At 39.1% G+C, this 16,999-nt stretch overlaps 1 protein-coding gene across 1 annotated transcript in view; it reads left to right on the top strand.

Moving 5' to 3' along the window:
• LOC139044366 (serine/threonine-protein phosphatase 2A regulatory subunit B'' subunit beta-like) overlaps positions 1-16,999 on the top strand; it is a 55,893-nt gene that overhangs the window by 21,868 nt on the left and 17,026 nt on the right. The window contains exon 3 of the mRNA XM_070503830.1: positions 15,623-15,783. Within this exon, the coding sequence (XP_070359931.1) occupies positions 15,623-15,751 (129 nt within the window). The 3' untranslated portion in view covers positions 15,752-15,783. The remainder of the gene's footprint in view (positions 1-15,622; positions 15,784-16,999) is intronic.

The following is a 16,999-nucleotide window of genomic DNA, read 5'->3' on the forward strand; positions in this document are numbered from 1 at the left end:
GCCAAACTGTCTTCCAAAGTGGCTGCACCATTTTGCACCCCCACCAGCTATGAATGAGTGCTCCTGTTGCTCCACATCCTCACCAACATCCGGTGCTGTCAGCGGTTTGGATCTTTGCCATTCTAATAAGTGTGTACTAGTGTCTCATTTTACTTTTAACTGGCAATTCTCTAAGCGCATATGATGTTGAGCATCTTATCTTTTCATACACTTACTTACCATCCATCTGTCTTCTTTGATCAATTGTCTGTCTGTTCAGTTCTTTTGTCCATTTTTAAATCAGGTTGCTTGTTTTATCATTGTTGAGTTTTAAGAGTTCTTTGTATATTTTAGAAAACAGTCCTTTATCAGATAGGTCTTTTGCAAAAGTTTCCCCTAGTCTGTAGCTTGCCTTCTCTTTCTCTTGACATAATCTCATTTTATTTTCATTTTTATTGTTTTGGTGAGGAAGATCGGCCCTAACATCTGTTACCAATCCTCTTCTTTTTTCGCTTGAGGAAGACTGGCCCTGAGCTAACATCTGTGCCAGTCTTCCTCTATTTTGTACGTGGGTCACCACCACAACATGGCTTGATGAGTGGTGTAGGTCCATGCCTGGGATCAGAACCCGCAAACCCTGGGGCAATGAAGTGGAGTGTGCCAAATTTAACCACTATACCACTGGGCTGACCCTGGCACAATCTCATTTTAAAGGATTCAAATAATATACATACTAGCAGGATGGGAATGTATGATCCCATCCTTCTGGTATTTCCAATCTCCTCAAAGTGGTAACCACTGTCAACAGTTGGGTAAATATGCTTTGAGTCTCTGTTTATACAAATAGGTACTCTATTTGCATTTATACAAATAGGTACTCTCAATCTCCCTTTCTCAAAAAAATTTAAATGTCAAAAAGACTCAGGATTACACTTATGACCAATTGATTTTCAACAAAAGTGCCAATGCAATTCAGTGAGGAAAAGATAGTTTTTTCCAACAAACAGGACTGAGAAAAGTGGATATCTGCAAGAAAAAATATGAATTTGGGCTCTTTCCTACACCATACACAAAAATGAACTCCAGAGCCAGCCCTGATAACCTAGTGGTCAAAGTTCAGTATGCTGTGCTTTGACAGCCCAAGTTCAGTTCCTGGGTGTGGAACCACATGACTTGTCTAGCAGTAGCCATGCTGTGGTGGCAGCTCACACAGAAGAACTAGTAGGACTTACAACTAGAATACACAATTATATACCAGGGCTTTGGGGAGGAAAAAAAAGAGAGGAAGACTGGCAACAGATTTGCTCAGGGCAAATCTTTCCTAGCAAAAAATAATTAATCACAACTTAATTTTTTTAAAAAATGAACTCCAAATGTTCACAGACCTAAGTGAAAGAGATAAAGCTTTTAGAAGTAAACATAAGATAAAATCTTTGTGACCTATGGTTAGGCAAAAAGAGTTCTTGGAAATAATGCCAAAATCACAACATTAAAAAAATTGATAAACTGAACTTCATCAAAATTAAAAACAGCTGTGTTCCAAAAGATACCATTAAGAAAATTAAAGAACAAGCCACAAACTGGGAGGAAATATTTGCAAATATTTCTGATAAAGGACTTGTATCCAGAATATACAAAGAACACTTACAACTCAATAATAAAAAGACAGACCCAATTAAAAATGGGCAAAAAGATTTGAATAGATATTTCACCGAAGACGACATACAAATGTCTAATAATAAGCACATGAAAAGATGCTGATCATCATTACTCATTAGGGAAATGCAAATCAAATCTACAATATGACAGTTCACACCCCACAGGATGGCCAATACTAAGAGAGACAGGAGCAAGCACTGGTGAGGATGCGGAGCAACAGGAGCTCTCACACACTGCTGGCGGGCACGTGAAAGGGTGTAATCAATTTGGAAAGCAGTTTGGCAGTTTCTTAAATAGTTAAACAGAAATTTACCACATGATCCAGCCATATCTACCCAAGTGAAAGAAAACATGCCCACATGAAGATTTGTAAGTGAATATTCATAGATTATTCGTAATCGTCAAATAGTGGAAATGTCCATCAACTGGACGATACAGACTGATGTCTCCATGAACCGCTACTCAGCCATGAAAGGAACAAAGTACAGGCATGTGCTGCAACATGGAGGAACCCCAGAGACACCACGCCGAGGGAAAGAAGCCACATACAAAAGACCACTATTGGGTGATTCTTAGAATGAAACGTTCAGAAAAAGCAAATCTACAGAGACAGTAAGGAGACTCGTGGTTGCTTGGGACTGGGAGTGGCAATGGGAACTGACTGAAAACAGGCAAGAGGCATCTTTCTGCGGTGAGGAAAACGTTCTAAGTTTGGATTGCAGCGACGGTTGCACAACTCTGTAAATTTACTAAACATCATTGACTTTTACACTTAGAATGGGCAGATTTTATCATATGTAGATTGTTTATCCTCAGTATAGCTCTTTAAAATAAATAAAAGCCCCAGGAGCCAACTTGAAGAGGCTCCCACTGGCCAAAACTGGGAAATGAGCATCACTAAAGATAATGACTGTAAAAGATGCCAACACAAATACTTTTAAATCCATAAAATAATTATGATACTAAGAAAGACAAAATTAATTGGTCACCATTGAAGGATGCTAGTGAACCAACTCATTATTATGTCAACTGGTCATAAAGTGACTCCATAAACACTATTCACTTCTGCGCCATATAATTACCAGAATATTGTGTTTCTTCACATTTTTCTCTAGACTTCATCATTGCTTTGCTTTTTGTTTGCTTAGTTTTTTAATGTATCTATCATCAATTTGCCTCTAAAGTCTGCACAGTATGTATAAATTCCCTCTTAATACAACTAGAAAAGCAAACCACTCGGGTATTCTGTTCCGTTCAGCCTCAGAGACAGTATCTCGCCGAGCCCCAGCCTCCTGCTCCAGTCTGAACAGCTGCTTCCTAAGCCTGCTGCTCACCCTCTTTACTCACCTCAGCCACAATTCCCTTAGACTTTTTGGGGATCTGTCCCAGCTCCTTCCCCTTTCTTGGCTTACTCCCTCATTTTTGTGAGGGCCGTTCTCAGTTTCCTGAGAAAGGGTGCCTGGGAGGTAAAATTTCAGACTGTGTGTGTCTGAAACATGCCTTTCCACCCTCAAGCGTGACTGGCTGGGTATACAACACCAGGCTGAGTGTTATTTTCCCCGAGAAGTTCGAGGGCCTTGTTCTCCCAGCTTTCGATGTCGCTGTTGAGAAATCTAGGGATATTCTGATTTTTGACCTTTTGTATGAAACTTGTTTTTGCTCTCTGGAAGTTTCTAGATGTTTCTCCTCATCCCAAGAGTTGTACAATTATATTTCATTGTGCATTGGTGTGTGTCTACACTGACATACAGTGCTAGGCACTCAATGGGCTCCTTCAATCTGGAATTCAGGTCCTCCAGTTCCAGGAAAATGTCAAACTATTTCATTGATCATTTCCTCTCCACTATTTTTTCTGTTCTCTTTTTCTGGAATCCCTGTTATTTGGATATTATACTTCCTAGACTGGTCCCCTTAATATTCTTATCTAGTCTCTCCTCTTTTATCTCTCTCTTTTTGCTCTAATTTATGGGAGATCTCAGCTTCATATTCCATCTTTCTAGTGAATCTTACATTTCTGCTCATATAGTTTTTAACTTCAAAGAGCTCTTGTTGTCGTTCTCTGAATGTTCTTTTTTGCATAGCTGTTCTCATTTGGCAGAAAAAATGCCTGGTCTCTTTGAGCATATTAACACTTGCTTTTAAAGTTCTTTCTCCTGGATCAGCCCACGGCCTCATCCAGACAGCTTCCTTCCTGTGCTGCTGCGGCCCCTTCTTCCAGGTTTCGGGCTGTCTGCAAATGTCTCATGGTTCTTGGCCACTGGTTCTTGAATTAGTATTTTATATGCTTATTTCTAAAATAAGCTCAAAAAGCTAGAAATTGTCATCTCCCTACCTTCACTGATTTTCCTAGTAACGGCCTCTATCAGCGCTTTCTACACCAGATTGGTATGAGGGCTATGTCTGACTCTGATAAAACTATAAACTTCTCTGGGGTAGAGAATGTGCCTATTTGTCAGCTCCTCATACAACGCCTGACACACAGCAGGGACAATAACTGCTCGATGGACCCAGCTACTGAAGACTCGTCCTCATTTTCGCACACATGGAATCATCACAGACTAGGCAACAGCTGAATAGAATCTCAATTTCCAACCCATATAGAAATTACCCTGACAGTATGCAGGAGGAGGGGACAGCAGCCATAAAATTTAGACAGTGCTTTACAGTTTGTAAAGGGGCTAATATCTCCTTTAATATTACAGATACCTAAGCCGCCTCTACTACTCCCATTTTACTACTGTTACCTCACTTCCAAAAACATGCGACTCGAAAGTTAAGCCATTCCAAATCCTGGCCACATACCTGAAGGCTGGCCATGTTCCAGAACCCATCCAGGTCTGCACAGGTGGTATCCTTTTTGCCTCATTTGTATTCCAAATTGTCCACCAGTTCTTCAAGCCGTTTGAATATTTCTGCCTTAAGGAGTCTTTTTTGACCAACTGCGAGGGGAATAAGATCTTCTGCTAAGGAAAAGATGAGATTTTTAAAAGCTAGAGAACAAAACAGGACCTTGATTGCAAGTCAGCCAGCTGATAAGACGACCTCACCCCAAATATCCTGGGGCTTCCAGAATCAAACTCTTACCTTAAAGCAAAACAAAAAAACATCGACTACAAAACTTTGTCATACAAATACTGAGCATTAACTGTCTGCTTCTGTTCCCACTAAAACGTAGCAATATTCATTCTCATATATGTTGCTACATAGTAAACAGCATTCTGCTCACCTTGTATTTTACAAGAATTCAACCTCAAACAACTCACTGTACATCAGCATCTAAGGACTTCACACAGCACACAAATGATTTTTTCTAAAAAGCTTCTCCAAATAAGATTAAGGAAATATCAGAAAATTTGTTCCATATTTATTTAGGTCATTTTCATTCAGAAAATATTTTGCATAATTAAACAATACTAGATATAGATGTCACTCAAAAAGTCATAAAAAATCTAACAATAAATAGGCAAACGTTTAACTCCCAGGAATGATTGCTAACATTCTAATTACTTACACCTTATAAGTCATCTACCATTTTAGCACAGAGATACTAGTGAACGTATGTTGAGAAATGAAAAGTCTTGCTATTTTGATTAACAAAACTATAAAGTTCGGCAACACTAGATTTTTGTTTCAGATAAATGTAGACATATTAAAATAAACAATGCAGAGCCACCCTGGTGGCCAAGTGGTTGGGTCCATGCACTCACCTTCAGCAGCCCAGGGTTCACTGGTTCAGATCCTGGGCCCAGACCTACACACCGCTCATCAGGCCATGCTGTGCTGGCATCCCACGCAGAAGAACTAGAATGACCTACAACTAGGATATACAGCTATATGTCAGGGCTTTGGGGAGAGGGAAAAAAAGGAGGAAGACTGGCAACAGATGTTAGCTCAGGGCCGATCTTCCTAAAAAGAATAAATACATAAATAAAATAAAATAAACAAAGCTAAGACAAAAAACATAAATGTTCCCTCCCCTTTGTTTGGAATCTATACTTCAAGCTTCCTTTCCCACTCAAGGCAGTCGGTCAATATTAATTCCTCTCTTTCATATCAGAGAATCTTTCTAAAATTATGACATGTTTCAGCTTTACAAATGTTTCTCATACTAATATCTAAGTATTAGCAATATGACACTTATACAATAGCGATTTTCCAGAGCTGATGCTTATTTTATGAACTGTGATATATTAAAATCCATAAATACAAGTTGATATCCTATACATGTCCATCTTTCTACACCTAAAACTTACGTGGATGGTTAATGCCAAGAGCAACTTTCCAAGCTAATATTTCTAGTTCTTTCCGTTCTCATTTATCAGAGATGAAACAGAAAGAACCAGACATGCCTGAGTTCTGTCTTTACTTCTGGTATTGCCCATGGAACTGAGACCAACCCAACTGCCCAGAGTAAGTTGAAGCTAAACCCTGTAAGACTGGAATTACAGTGTCAGGGCCTCACAGATTCTAATTAGTAGGCTTTGCTTGTCCAAGGGCGGTAGTTCTCAACACTGGTCAATTTTGCCCCCCAGGGGACATCTGGCAGTGTCTAGAGCACCTTTGTCACAAACCAGAGGAGTGCTACTGGTCTGGGACGTTACACAACATCCTGCGATGCAGAGGACGGCCCCACAACAAGAATTATCCAATCTGAAATGTCAGTAGTGCAAGTTGAGAAACCCCGGCCCAAGATAAATTGAATCTGTCTCTTTATAAAAAGCATCTTAGCAGGAGAAACTGAGGATAGTTTTTTTTCTTAGAAGAAAAAATTAGCTGTTTATATCTAATGAAAACTTAATTAATGAGAAAGGAGACTTGTCTTAGATCCGACATTATTTAGTTGGGTAAATTGCTTATTATCTCAATGTCTCAGTCCAACAACACGGTGGACTAGCTCATCTCTAAAATCCCTTACAATCATAAAACCTTACGTTCTACAAACAGCTGAAGTGGCTCTGAAATATACTCATTCATAATAGAACAAATGAGTATTAAAAGTATAGGAAGATAATATTTCTCCTCTATTTGATTGTCAAAGCCCAAAAAAGTGGTTAGTACTGTATTGGAAAAGATGTGAGAATCTCCTTGCTACATTCACTCAAGAACATAGTATGTCATCATTTCCTGTGTGATGTGGAGCGTTGGGGCCTTTCTCCAGATGCAGTCCTCTGATCTGTGTCCAAGGCATTTAGGTGACATGGCTTTTAGGTTCCCAAACAGGAACTCTAATTTTCAGTCTTCATAGTTGGAGAAACATAATCCTATCTTATGATTTAGTGGGCCAAGGAGCCTACCATCATCTCCCTCTATCCTTCTTTTGTAAAATAAACATTAACTTAGTTTCTTTGTTTGAAAAAAAAGGTATGATAAAATAGGAACTCCCATATTTTGCTGAGGGAATGTAAATTGAGGTCTTTATTTATTTGCACAGGAGAGGATTGAAAAGCATCCAGGCTTGTTTTTTGCAGGCTTGACAGTAATACTACCAGACTGAACTCAATGGAAACAACCAGCAACAGGGACCTACTAAGTAAATCGTGGTGTAGCCATACAATTGGATACCATGCGGCCATTAAAACACACACAAAAACAGCATGAGAAAGTTCTTAAAGGACTCAAATGGAATATCTCCTACATTTAACATTAAATGAAAACAGAATAGTATGCTACTGTTTACATTTAAAAAAAGTTTATCTACATATGCATTATGTATCTCTGGAAGAATTCACAAGAAATGAATAACACTTGCCTCTGTGGAAGGTTCGAACTGTAGGGTTGGGAGCAGAGTTGGAAAAAAGGCTTCTCACTTGTACCTCTTTCTATCTTTTAAGTTAGCAACCACATGAATATACTAGCCATTGAAAAAGATTTTTAATTTAAAAGATAAATAAAAATCACTCAAGGTCAGTTTCCTCCTAATTCATCTACGTATTATATTAAGGTTAAAATAGTTTAATTTTGGTTTTAAATGTCTAGACATTAATACAAAATGCTTACACTGGGAACAAACGCACAGACCTGAAATGCAGCACATGTCGCTGCTGAGATGTCTGATCCTCCTTTATTTCAAGTGATGGGACTTCTTTTATTGGAAAGCCATGTAAATTTTCAGTAGTAGTTTCATTTTTATTTAAGACACGATCTATAGATTAAAGAAAACATTACATATACATTTCAAAGCAGCAACTCCTATAACGACATCCCCCACAAGACAAATTTCTTAAATCCTTCAATTTTTTCAACATTGAAATTTAAAATTGTAAATAAATTTAAAATTTAAATAAAATTTTATTTCTGCCTCAAAGATTTCATTCATCAGATCTCCTTTTACAGTGTCTCTCAATGTTCTTCATCTCTTGAAATTTACATTTCGGTCCCCCTCTCAGTCTGCAGTCCTCATTCCAGCTCTGTTTCCAGATAGCCCTCCCCATGCTTTTCCGTCTCTTCTGACCCTGAGATCACACCCTGAGCTACATGGTGAGACACATGGTGGAAAAGACTCTAAACGATCTCTGATAAACCATAACCCAGAGAAACAAGTAAAAAATTCATGAAAATACCATACCTGTGCTCCCAACTGTCAGAGAACTCAAAGGACGGCGTAATTCGTCGGAATCTTGATGTACTGAAGTTTCACTTTTGTGTGCCAACATTTCTTTTGTTACTTCTGGAGCCTCATCACTAAGCAAGAGCAAAAATACACTTCGTAAAACATGAACCCATACATCTCACTGAAGGATTTCAAAATTATGTTGTTTTTTAAAAACATGGGATAAAATAGAAATATGTTTCTGTTTTTTAAAACATGTCTAATCTAGAGGGAAAAACCGTAAACACCTCCAGCGGGAAGGCCCGTCTCTGCCCCCTGTGATGAGATCCACAGATGCAAAGCCCTCTCAACCGGACATACACACTTAGGAGTCTCAGATGCCGCAGAGCAGTTCTCGGTCAATCTGCCGCCAGCCAGCCTTTGGAAAGCAACCTTGCCATTTCTTGTAAAGATTCAAACTGATTTTTTCTCCCCACTTTACAAGTTAATCATTTTGTCTTTTGAGATAGCTTTTATAAAGTAGTACTCAGTAAAAAAAACACAAACAAAAAAATCCAAACCATGTCTGAGCTGCAGTATAGCAATTTCTTCTTTCTAAAAATTTATTTCTAAGTGTTGCAATTAAGTCACTTCTTAAAAGCAAAAAAAAGCAAATTGAATCGTGAAAATAATAATGCACAGAAAATATCAAATCTGTCAAATACATTATTGTATCCTTCTGAAAAATTTTTTGGAGAGGTCAAATTTTCATGATTTGTAATGAACATAGTTTACTAACTAAATAACTTAAAAAGCACAGGCCAAATTTAAGAAAGGCATTCGTTCTCCATGTCAGCAAGGAATTCATTCATAACATCTCATTCTGTCACTGGCTGTCAAAGTAGCGGTGCTTGTTGGCGTCTAGGTGTTACGTCATAGCTCTTCAGACCATCTGGTGGCCGAAACAGAAAATCTACTGGTGCGAAGGATGGCCTCCCTTTCACTTCTGCAGGATTTGTCTCAGGTAACTTTTCCACTTTGGATAAGACTCCATCTGGATCCCTTCCGTTTGTCACACTGGTTTGTGATTCCAAAGTATTTACTTCGCTATCAACTTTAAAAGACATGACCTGGATGTGAATAAACAGAATAGAGTGAGAGTCTCTCTTCTTGGGATATATTCCACCAATTTTTTAGGCCCGAAAATGTGAAAGTTAAGAGATATATCCCACGTACATAATTTAAGAAACAAAAACAAATACAATTAAATGTTTACATGGAGTCAGAAGACCAGCTACATAAACCATTGCTATGGTCCAGAAAGAGGGAGAACCAATCCATATTAAAAAAACTATGTAATAGGTTTTAGATATTACCAAAAATTAAAATATATGAAAACTAAGGTGGAAAAATTCACTCACCTAACAAATACGTATCTTTTTACTTAAATTATATTGATAATTACAAAGGTTTGAGAATCAGAAATCCAATGTTTATTGGATTACCAGTATTGTCAAGGACATAATCTTTTTTAATAACTTTGGATTATTATAAATAAGTTTATCATATGAGCAAAACTATTTTTCAATGTGGCACAATAAGATTAACCATATAAAATGTGAAGCGTATTTTCTTTTTCAAGTCAATTTGTTATTTGGTAGTTTTTTTTTACTGTAATATAATTGGCATACAACATTACATTAGTTTCAGGTATACAACATGATTCAATATTTGTATATTGTGCAATGATCACCCCAGTTAGTCTAGTTAACATCCATCACCATGCACAGTTACAAATTTTGTTTTCTTGTGATGAGAACTTTTAAGATCTACTCTTAGCAACTTTCAAATATACAATATTATTAACTGTAGTCACCATGCAGTACATTACATTCTCTACTTACTTATTTTATAACTGGAAGTTTGTACCTTTCAACCACCTTTGCCAATTTAATCCACTCATTTCAACATAATTTTTAGAGGTTTCTACGTTTCTGAGTTTTAATGAGATACGTATTTCTACCCGGACTAGAGTTTAAGGGTAACACTGTGCTTGAGGCCTGTGTGGCTGCAAAGGTAGACACTAGCGATAATCCTTAAGGAGAAAACCAACCTTGAGGGAGGAGCTGTGAGGTCCAGCTGCTCGCCTGTGAAGATCACCCTGTACTGCCTTCCTTGGAGGATCTATGTCTGATTTTTGGTAAGAACCTAGCCAGGTTTCTTACACTTTGGCATAACTTTGTTTTTTTTTTTTAAGGCTAAGGAATTATAGCATGGATTATAAATTAAGGGATTGGGTCCTCGAAATGGTGGCTCTTTTTGAAGACTCTACCAGGCACTATGCTAGATGCTGTCAGAAACGTCAGGTGATTTCATTCTTGAAACTACTCTGTGTAGATATTACATGTTACAGCTGGGAGAACAAACTCATAGCTTCCCCAAGATTATATAGCCAATTGGAAGCGAGACAATAGGCAAACTCAGGCCTAGCTGAATCCAGAGTCAACGCATTTCACCCACTGCACCCATCTCCTAGCCGATGCTCACATGAAGGTTTCCGTCAGCTGTGTTTTTATTTTCTCTCTTCTGTTAACCAAACTACACATTCTCTACCTATAAGGTTTTAAAGATGAGACACCTCACAAACCATAACAGTAAACCCTCTTGACGCTTCCTTGTGCTTCAAGAGGTTTTCACACACGTGGAGGTTAACCTCTTGAAGCAGTTTTGTAAGCTTAATTTCAGCTTCATGAAAATAAAAATGAGATTTTCCAAATGTCTAGAAATAAACAGATACTTATACTCTACCTTGCCTGGTTCTTCTTCGATCTTTTTGGCAGGCCTTCCTTGATCTGGTACTTTTCTTTCTGTTATATTATCTAAAATAAAAATGACATAACAGATCCATTTTGACTAGATAGAAAATTCTGCATTAAAAATGCTAGGTAAGGAGCCGGTCCAGTGGCATAGCAGCTGAGTTCATACACTCCACTTTGGTGGCCCGGGGTTTGCTGGTTCAGACCCTGGGCATGGACCTATGCACTGCTTATCAAGCCATGCTGTGGCAGCTGTCCCACATATAAACTAGAGGAAGATGGGCACAGATGTTAGCTCAAGGCCAATCTTCCTCGAAAAAAATTAAAAAGTACTAGGTAATTTGGGAAAGAAAAAAAGGCAACAATATGAATCTATGCCTTAATGGATTTTATGATTAAAAGTCATTTTAAAATATCCTATTTAAAATACCCTATTTAAATACGATAAATACAGATAAAACTTCCTGCCAAGTATAGGATATCTGTTTACAAAACCAAAGGTGCTAAAGTATTTTACCTTTTGCCTCTGACTATCAAATGCATATTTATTATAGAAAATCAGGAAAAGCAAAGCGCAAAAAACATCACCCCAGAGGGGCTGGCCCCGCTGCGCAGCAGGTAAGTTCACGCTTCTGCTTTGGCAGCCCAGGTGCTCAGATCCCGGGTGCGGACCCACCCACTGCCTGTCGAAAACATGCTGTGGTGGGTGTCCCACATATAAAGCAGAGGAAGATGGGCACGGATGTTAGCTCCGAGCCACTCTTCCTCAGCAAGAAAGAGGAGGATTAGCGGCAGATGTTAGCTCAGGGCTAATCTTCCTCAAAAAATAAATAAATAAAAATCACTCAAGATGACCTTATTCAGAAATCATCACTGCTGACAATTCAGGGTATGCTTTTCCAGTTTTTTTCCTATGTTCACATATTCACATACATATTTTAGAATTGTGATCACACTGTTCAGAATTGGACCTGTTTTCTTTGCCCACTTAATACATCCTGGACCATGTCATGAAGTGTCTTTCACAGGATCGTTCTTAAACGCTACACTGTATTCCACCAAACAAATGGGCTGTAATTTACTGGGGCCATTAATCTTCACTTTGTGGCGCTGCCCACCGGTGCACATGCTTCACCGCTTGAGCGCCCACTGTGTGCTAACTGGATGGTGGGGCACTGAACCTGTCTTCGGGACCTGGAATCTCCCGTTTCCTCCTCGCCTACTCAAAGAAGTACACGATGACTTTAAAAACTGAACACGAAAAACCTCAGGGACCAGAGCATTCTACTTCAGCCACTGATGAAGGAACAGTTCTCACCACGTGCCGCTCGCGTGGCCGGCACAGCCAAGGCTGCTCCCGCAGAGGCTGCACTGGCGGTGCCTGCCCCCGAGGTCTGCTTCGCTCTTTGAGTCATCGACCGAGTGGTTCTCACGCACGTGGGCATTGCAGGCTGCCCTGCTGCGGGAACCATGAAATTAAATGCTTTCGGTAATTACTAAAGCATTGTTGCGGCAACGTCAGAGCTTATAATAATAAGCTACCTTTTTCTCGTTGGACACTTTCTTTTCAGAGGTTTGTCTTTGACCAGATCGTGTTGCTCGAACATCACTCCTATTAATGATCTATTGAAAAGATTAGGTGGTATGTGATTTAATTGCTTGATGAATCAAATTACCACATTTTCAATCGGTATTTTGACCCCTCATCTGAAATCTATTGTAAATGACCCAGCAAAAAATCCACCACCCCAAATAAGATGAGATGAAAAAAGTTTTCCATTATATAGATTTCCTTACAAACTTTTTGTAGAATCCTAGAATTTTGAAAATGCCAATAGCCTAAGCTATTCTAAATAGCTGACTATAATCTTCTGAGAGTCCTTAAACATACCAGCATGTTTTCGCTTCAAAACTTTTGAATTTTGTCTGGAAAAATCTTCTCCTGGATAGAAAACTCTTCCCACAGTGCACTCTGCAACTTCCTTGGAGACTGCATTCAAAGCGCCACCGTCTCAGTGAGGCCCCATCGGAAGCTCACCCTGTACCAGCTTCAATACTCCCCATCTGCCTTTTTTTTTTTTTATTTCCCGCATAATACTTAGGACCATCACATACTATATATTTTTCTTTTCATTGCCTATCTCACATGTAAGCTCCATGAAAACAGGGAATGTTGCTTTATTCATTACTATATCCTAGAGCCTAGAGGAACATGGCAGTGACTCAATTTATTGAATACGTGAAACGGAGCCTTCTCACCTGATAAAGAGACATGCTATTTACCTCCTTGCCCACTTCACTTTATTTTAGTAATCGTCCTATTAACTTTGTCCATAATGGTGTTCTGAAGACCCGTAAGTTTATCCCCCACCCTACGTGCTTTATATCCCTATCTGCATTTTATAGTGACATGGATGCATAATAGAGCCCAGTAAACAAACAGAGTGACACACAGAGTTGGTATAGATCTCATAAGGGATGTTTGGCAATGAATATTTCAAGTGAGTACTTCCTTAGCATCTAGCCAAAACTGCTCTATGTCACCATGCCAATAACAGGGAGTTTGGTACTGTTAACTCTAGTAAAATAATCACTCTGATTGAAGCTGATAATAGATTTAAAATGAATTTACTTACTCTGAGAAAAGGAGCACGATTCATCATTTTAGTAACAATTATCTACTATCAACTTCACCCTAGTCAGCTCCATTTGGGCTTTGGCCTTTGACCTGGCAATCCATACAAGATGGAACAGCATTAAAACAATCAAAAGCAGACAAAGTTAAAAAAAATGAACTGCCATAATTTACTTCCATGTCTCATTACAAAATAAAGTCTCCATTTTAAAGTTAAATTTTACCCTTAGTCATCCAACCCTTAATCATTTATGGCAAAAAGATACTTGCTAACTTAAATTACTCTCTTTTCTGGTTCTGGTTTGATTTAAATTATGCTTAAAAGCCTCAAAACTTACTCATATTTCTCAGTGAGCACAAAGGAGAAATTTCATACTATATTTTCCAGGTATTAGAATCCTTGTTAATATGATGAACTGGAAATATTTGGAAGGGGTCAATGAAGAAACTAGAGTATTAAGATCTCTTCTCTCCTGTTTATGAAAAGATACTGCACAGCTTACTTTCTTAGCTTTGACAGTTTGCCTTCAAATCCAATGATTGTGCACTTGTCCTCTGTCCATAAGAAAATGGAGACCTGATCACAAAGCAAGGAAGAAATCCAGCAAGAGAAGGATTGATTAAAAGTGATAAGTTATTTATCAACTCTAAAATTCCTGAAGAAGCACAATCAGACTTCTTCTGTAGATTAGAAGCCACTTGCTTCTCCAAATCTCAGGGAAGATCTAGTGCTGAAGAAACGAGGCACAAAGTAAACAATATTCAGCGATGGCTATTGTCTAAGTAGAATAAAAAACTACTGGTGAATCGTAGTATTTAACACAACAATGTGTGTCTTTTTCCCCCTACATATAACACTTTGTAAATAGCTGTTTACAGTTTAGACCAATGACTGGTGCCTTACATACTCTTGAGAAGCCAGATTAAATTCAGCCCCTTCCAAGAGGTCTTCTCTGATGTTCCTCCAAACAGAAACAATCTCGCCCTCCTCGAACACATACACACCATATTTTTCTGTATCTTTCCACCTTGAGCTACATTCTACTAATTTTGGTCACTTCCACCTTATCCTAAGGTCACATGCAGAGTAATCAAAGGTCTCTCAAATCAATGACATTCCTGAAGCAAACAAAAACAGGCGATATCTTGAGCTTTTATATTATTCAATTCTTATTTAAATCAGGAATGAATACACAGCCAACAAGAGACTACCTTGAAAAGAGCAAATCACCAGTGACTACCTAATTTACAAATCCAGCTGCCTGTGTTCAAACTTCATCCCCCTTAACTCATGGATCATTCTCTTCTTTAGATCACCCCTCCTCCAGCTTCTGTCCTGTTTTAGCTCTCCTGCCAATCTGACCTATCACTGGTACCTGACTTCTGCCCACTTGAAGGTGCTCTCTAGACCTCACTCTTTCACAATGTGTATATCTTTACTGGAGTGGTCTCATTTAGCCCTACAGCTTAAACCCCCATCCATACTCCCAATATCATATCCTAAATCCACCACTCAGCATGGATCTCCGTCCTGATTTTCAAATTTTTATTCCCAACTGCCTGTTATCCAGATGGCCCAAATGAGCTGCAGAAAAAGCAGGAAAAGCATTATCAATATGCACCCACTTAGGCATGTTCCTTTTCCTGGCTTCCACCCCTCTTTTAGCTGCAGCACAATTTATATGGTTGCTCAAACTAATTTATCTTCAGAATCATCTTATCTCCGACTCTTCAATTTCCTTCACCCCTCACCATCTGCTTGGTCCCCGTCAAATTTATCTCCTGAGATGTCTCACACCTGTTTCTTCCTTTAAGCCCACTGCCCCAGTCCCCTTATCCTGTCTCATCTATTCCATCACGACAGTCTCACTACAGTCTTCCTACCTATAAGTTCTTCCCCTTCCAGACTACGATCTTCCAGCCTAGGGTAATCTTCCTGAATTATTAATCTGATCATGGTACAAGCTCATGTATAAGCCTCTCTTGACTCTCCGCATCCGACAGGGTGGACGCCAGATCCTTCGCCCGGCCTTGCCCGTCCAGCCTGGCTCTGACTGCTTTGCTAGTTTTATCCCGTGTCAACCTACCTATGGCTGCACCGAGAGACCTCATCTCCATCTTCTGAACTATTAGGATGTCACTCCCAGCTCCTGCCAACTAGCTAAGTGAATAAAGGGACTACAGGGAAAGGGTTGTTTTAGTCATTTAAACTCTCAAATAATCGCTTCTTGGCCTCTTGGCTAAGATCAAGTATAATCTCTTAAAGAAAAGTCTGGTTAAGAACTATTCCTGAATATCAAGTTATGATACTAAATTTACCTTTTTTGGTTGGTGTGCTGGTATTCATGAAAGAAAAATAGTCTTATCATGTCTATAAACACCCACTATAAATGGTCATCGCTGAAGGTTTCTCAATTTTTTCAGTCGCTTTTCCTCTAGGTATTTCTGGAACATTTGTCTTCGTTGATCACTTAGAAGAGACTTTGCTGATCCTAAGCAGGGGGGAAAATAGCATATAAAACATTCAAATAAAAAGTTATCCAAATGTCTAAAATACCATTATCTAACTTCAACAGCTGCTAAGCAATACTTTCAGTAACTTCGTATTGATTCCTTAGCACGCTAACCACACAAGTCATTTCAACCCCTGTTCTTTCAAAATTTCTCTCCCTTTTGCCTTCTCTTGTTCACAAATTAACTGCTTGCCATCCCCTAGGCATCCATTACTTCACTTTTAAATTAATTAACTTCTATGATCACCCACCTCCAAGCTGACCTCCAACAATTCTCACCTCCTGGTAGTCATGCCCTTGTGTTGTCCCCTCCACACAGAATAGGGCTGAGCTGTGTCACCAAGAAAAGTGTGGGAATGATGGAGTGTGGCTTCCAAGACTGTATCATTAAAGACAGTGCAGCTTGGCCCTGCTCTCTCTCAGATCACTTGCGCTGGGGAAGTCAGTGGCCATGTGGAGCCTTAAGGAGATTCAGGCAGCCCTGATGGGGATTTTTAGGCTGCTTAATTTTAAAACAGTTTATGATGAGGATTTTTAGGCTGGTTACTTTTAAAACTACAGATAAGAAGCAGGCTCCAAGGAGTGGAATTTGTTTGCCCTTTGATCAGAGGCAATTGCATTTGTAAAGGAAATCTTCATGCCTCCCTCTCTGGAATTTGTTTGCCCCTTGTTGGGAAAACATTTACATTTCTAAGGGAAACCTCTATCTGTGAAGATGCCTCCCTCTCTGAGCCAGGAGGAAGGGGGGATGGCCTTATCTTTGGAAACTGTCTGGCAACCTCATGTAACTGACCCCCCACCCCAAAATCCTCCTTTGTCTTTAGCCGAGGATAATATTTGAGCGGTGACTTCTGCCATTTACTCAATC

Source organism: Equus asinus, unplaced genomic scaffold (genome assembly GCF_041296235.1).
Source record: "Equus asinus isolate D_3611 breed Donkey unplaced genomic scaffold, EquAss-T2T_v2 contig_803, whole genome shotgun sequence".
In the NCBI taxonomy this organism is placed as follows: Eukaryota; Metazoa; Chordata; class Mammalia; order Perissodactyla; family Equidae; genus Equus; species Equus asinus.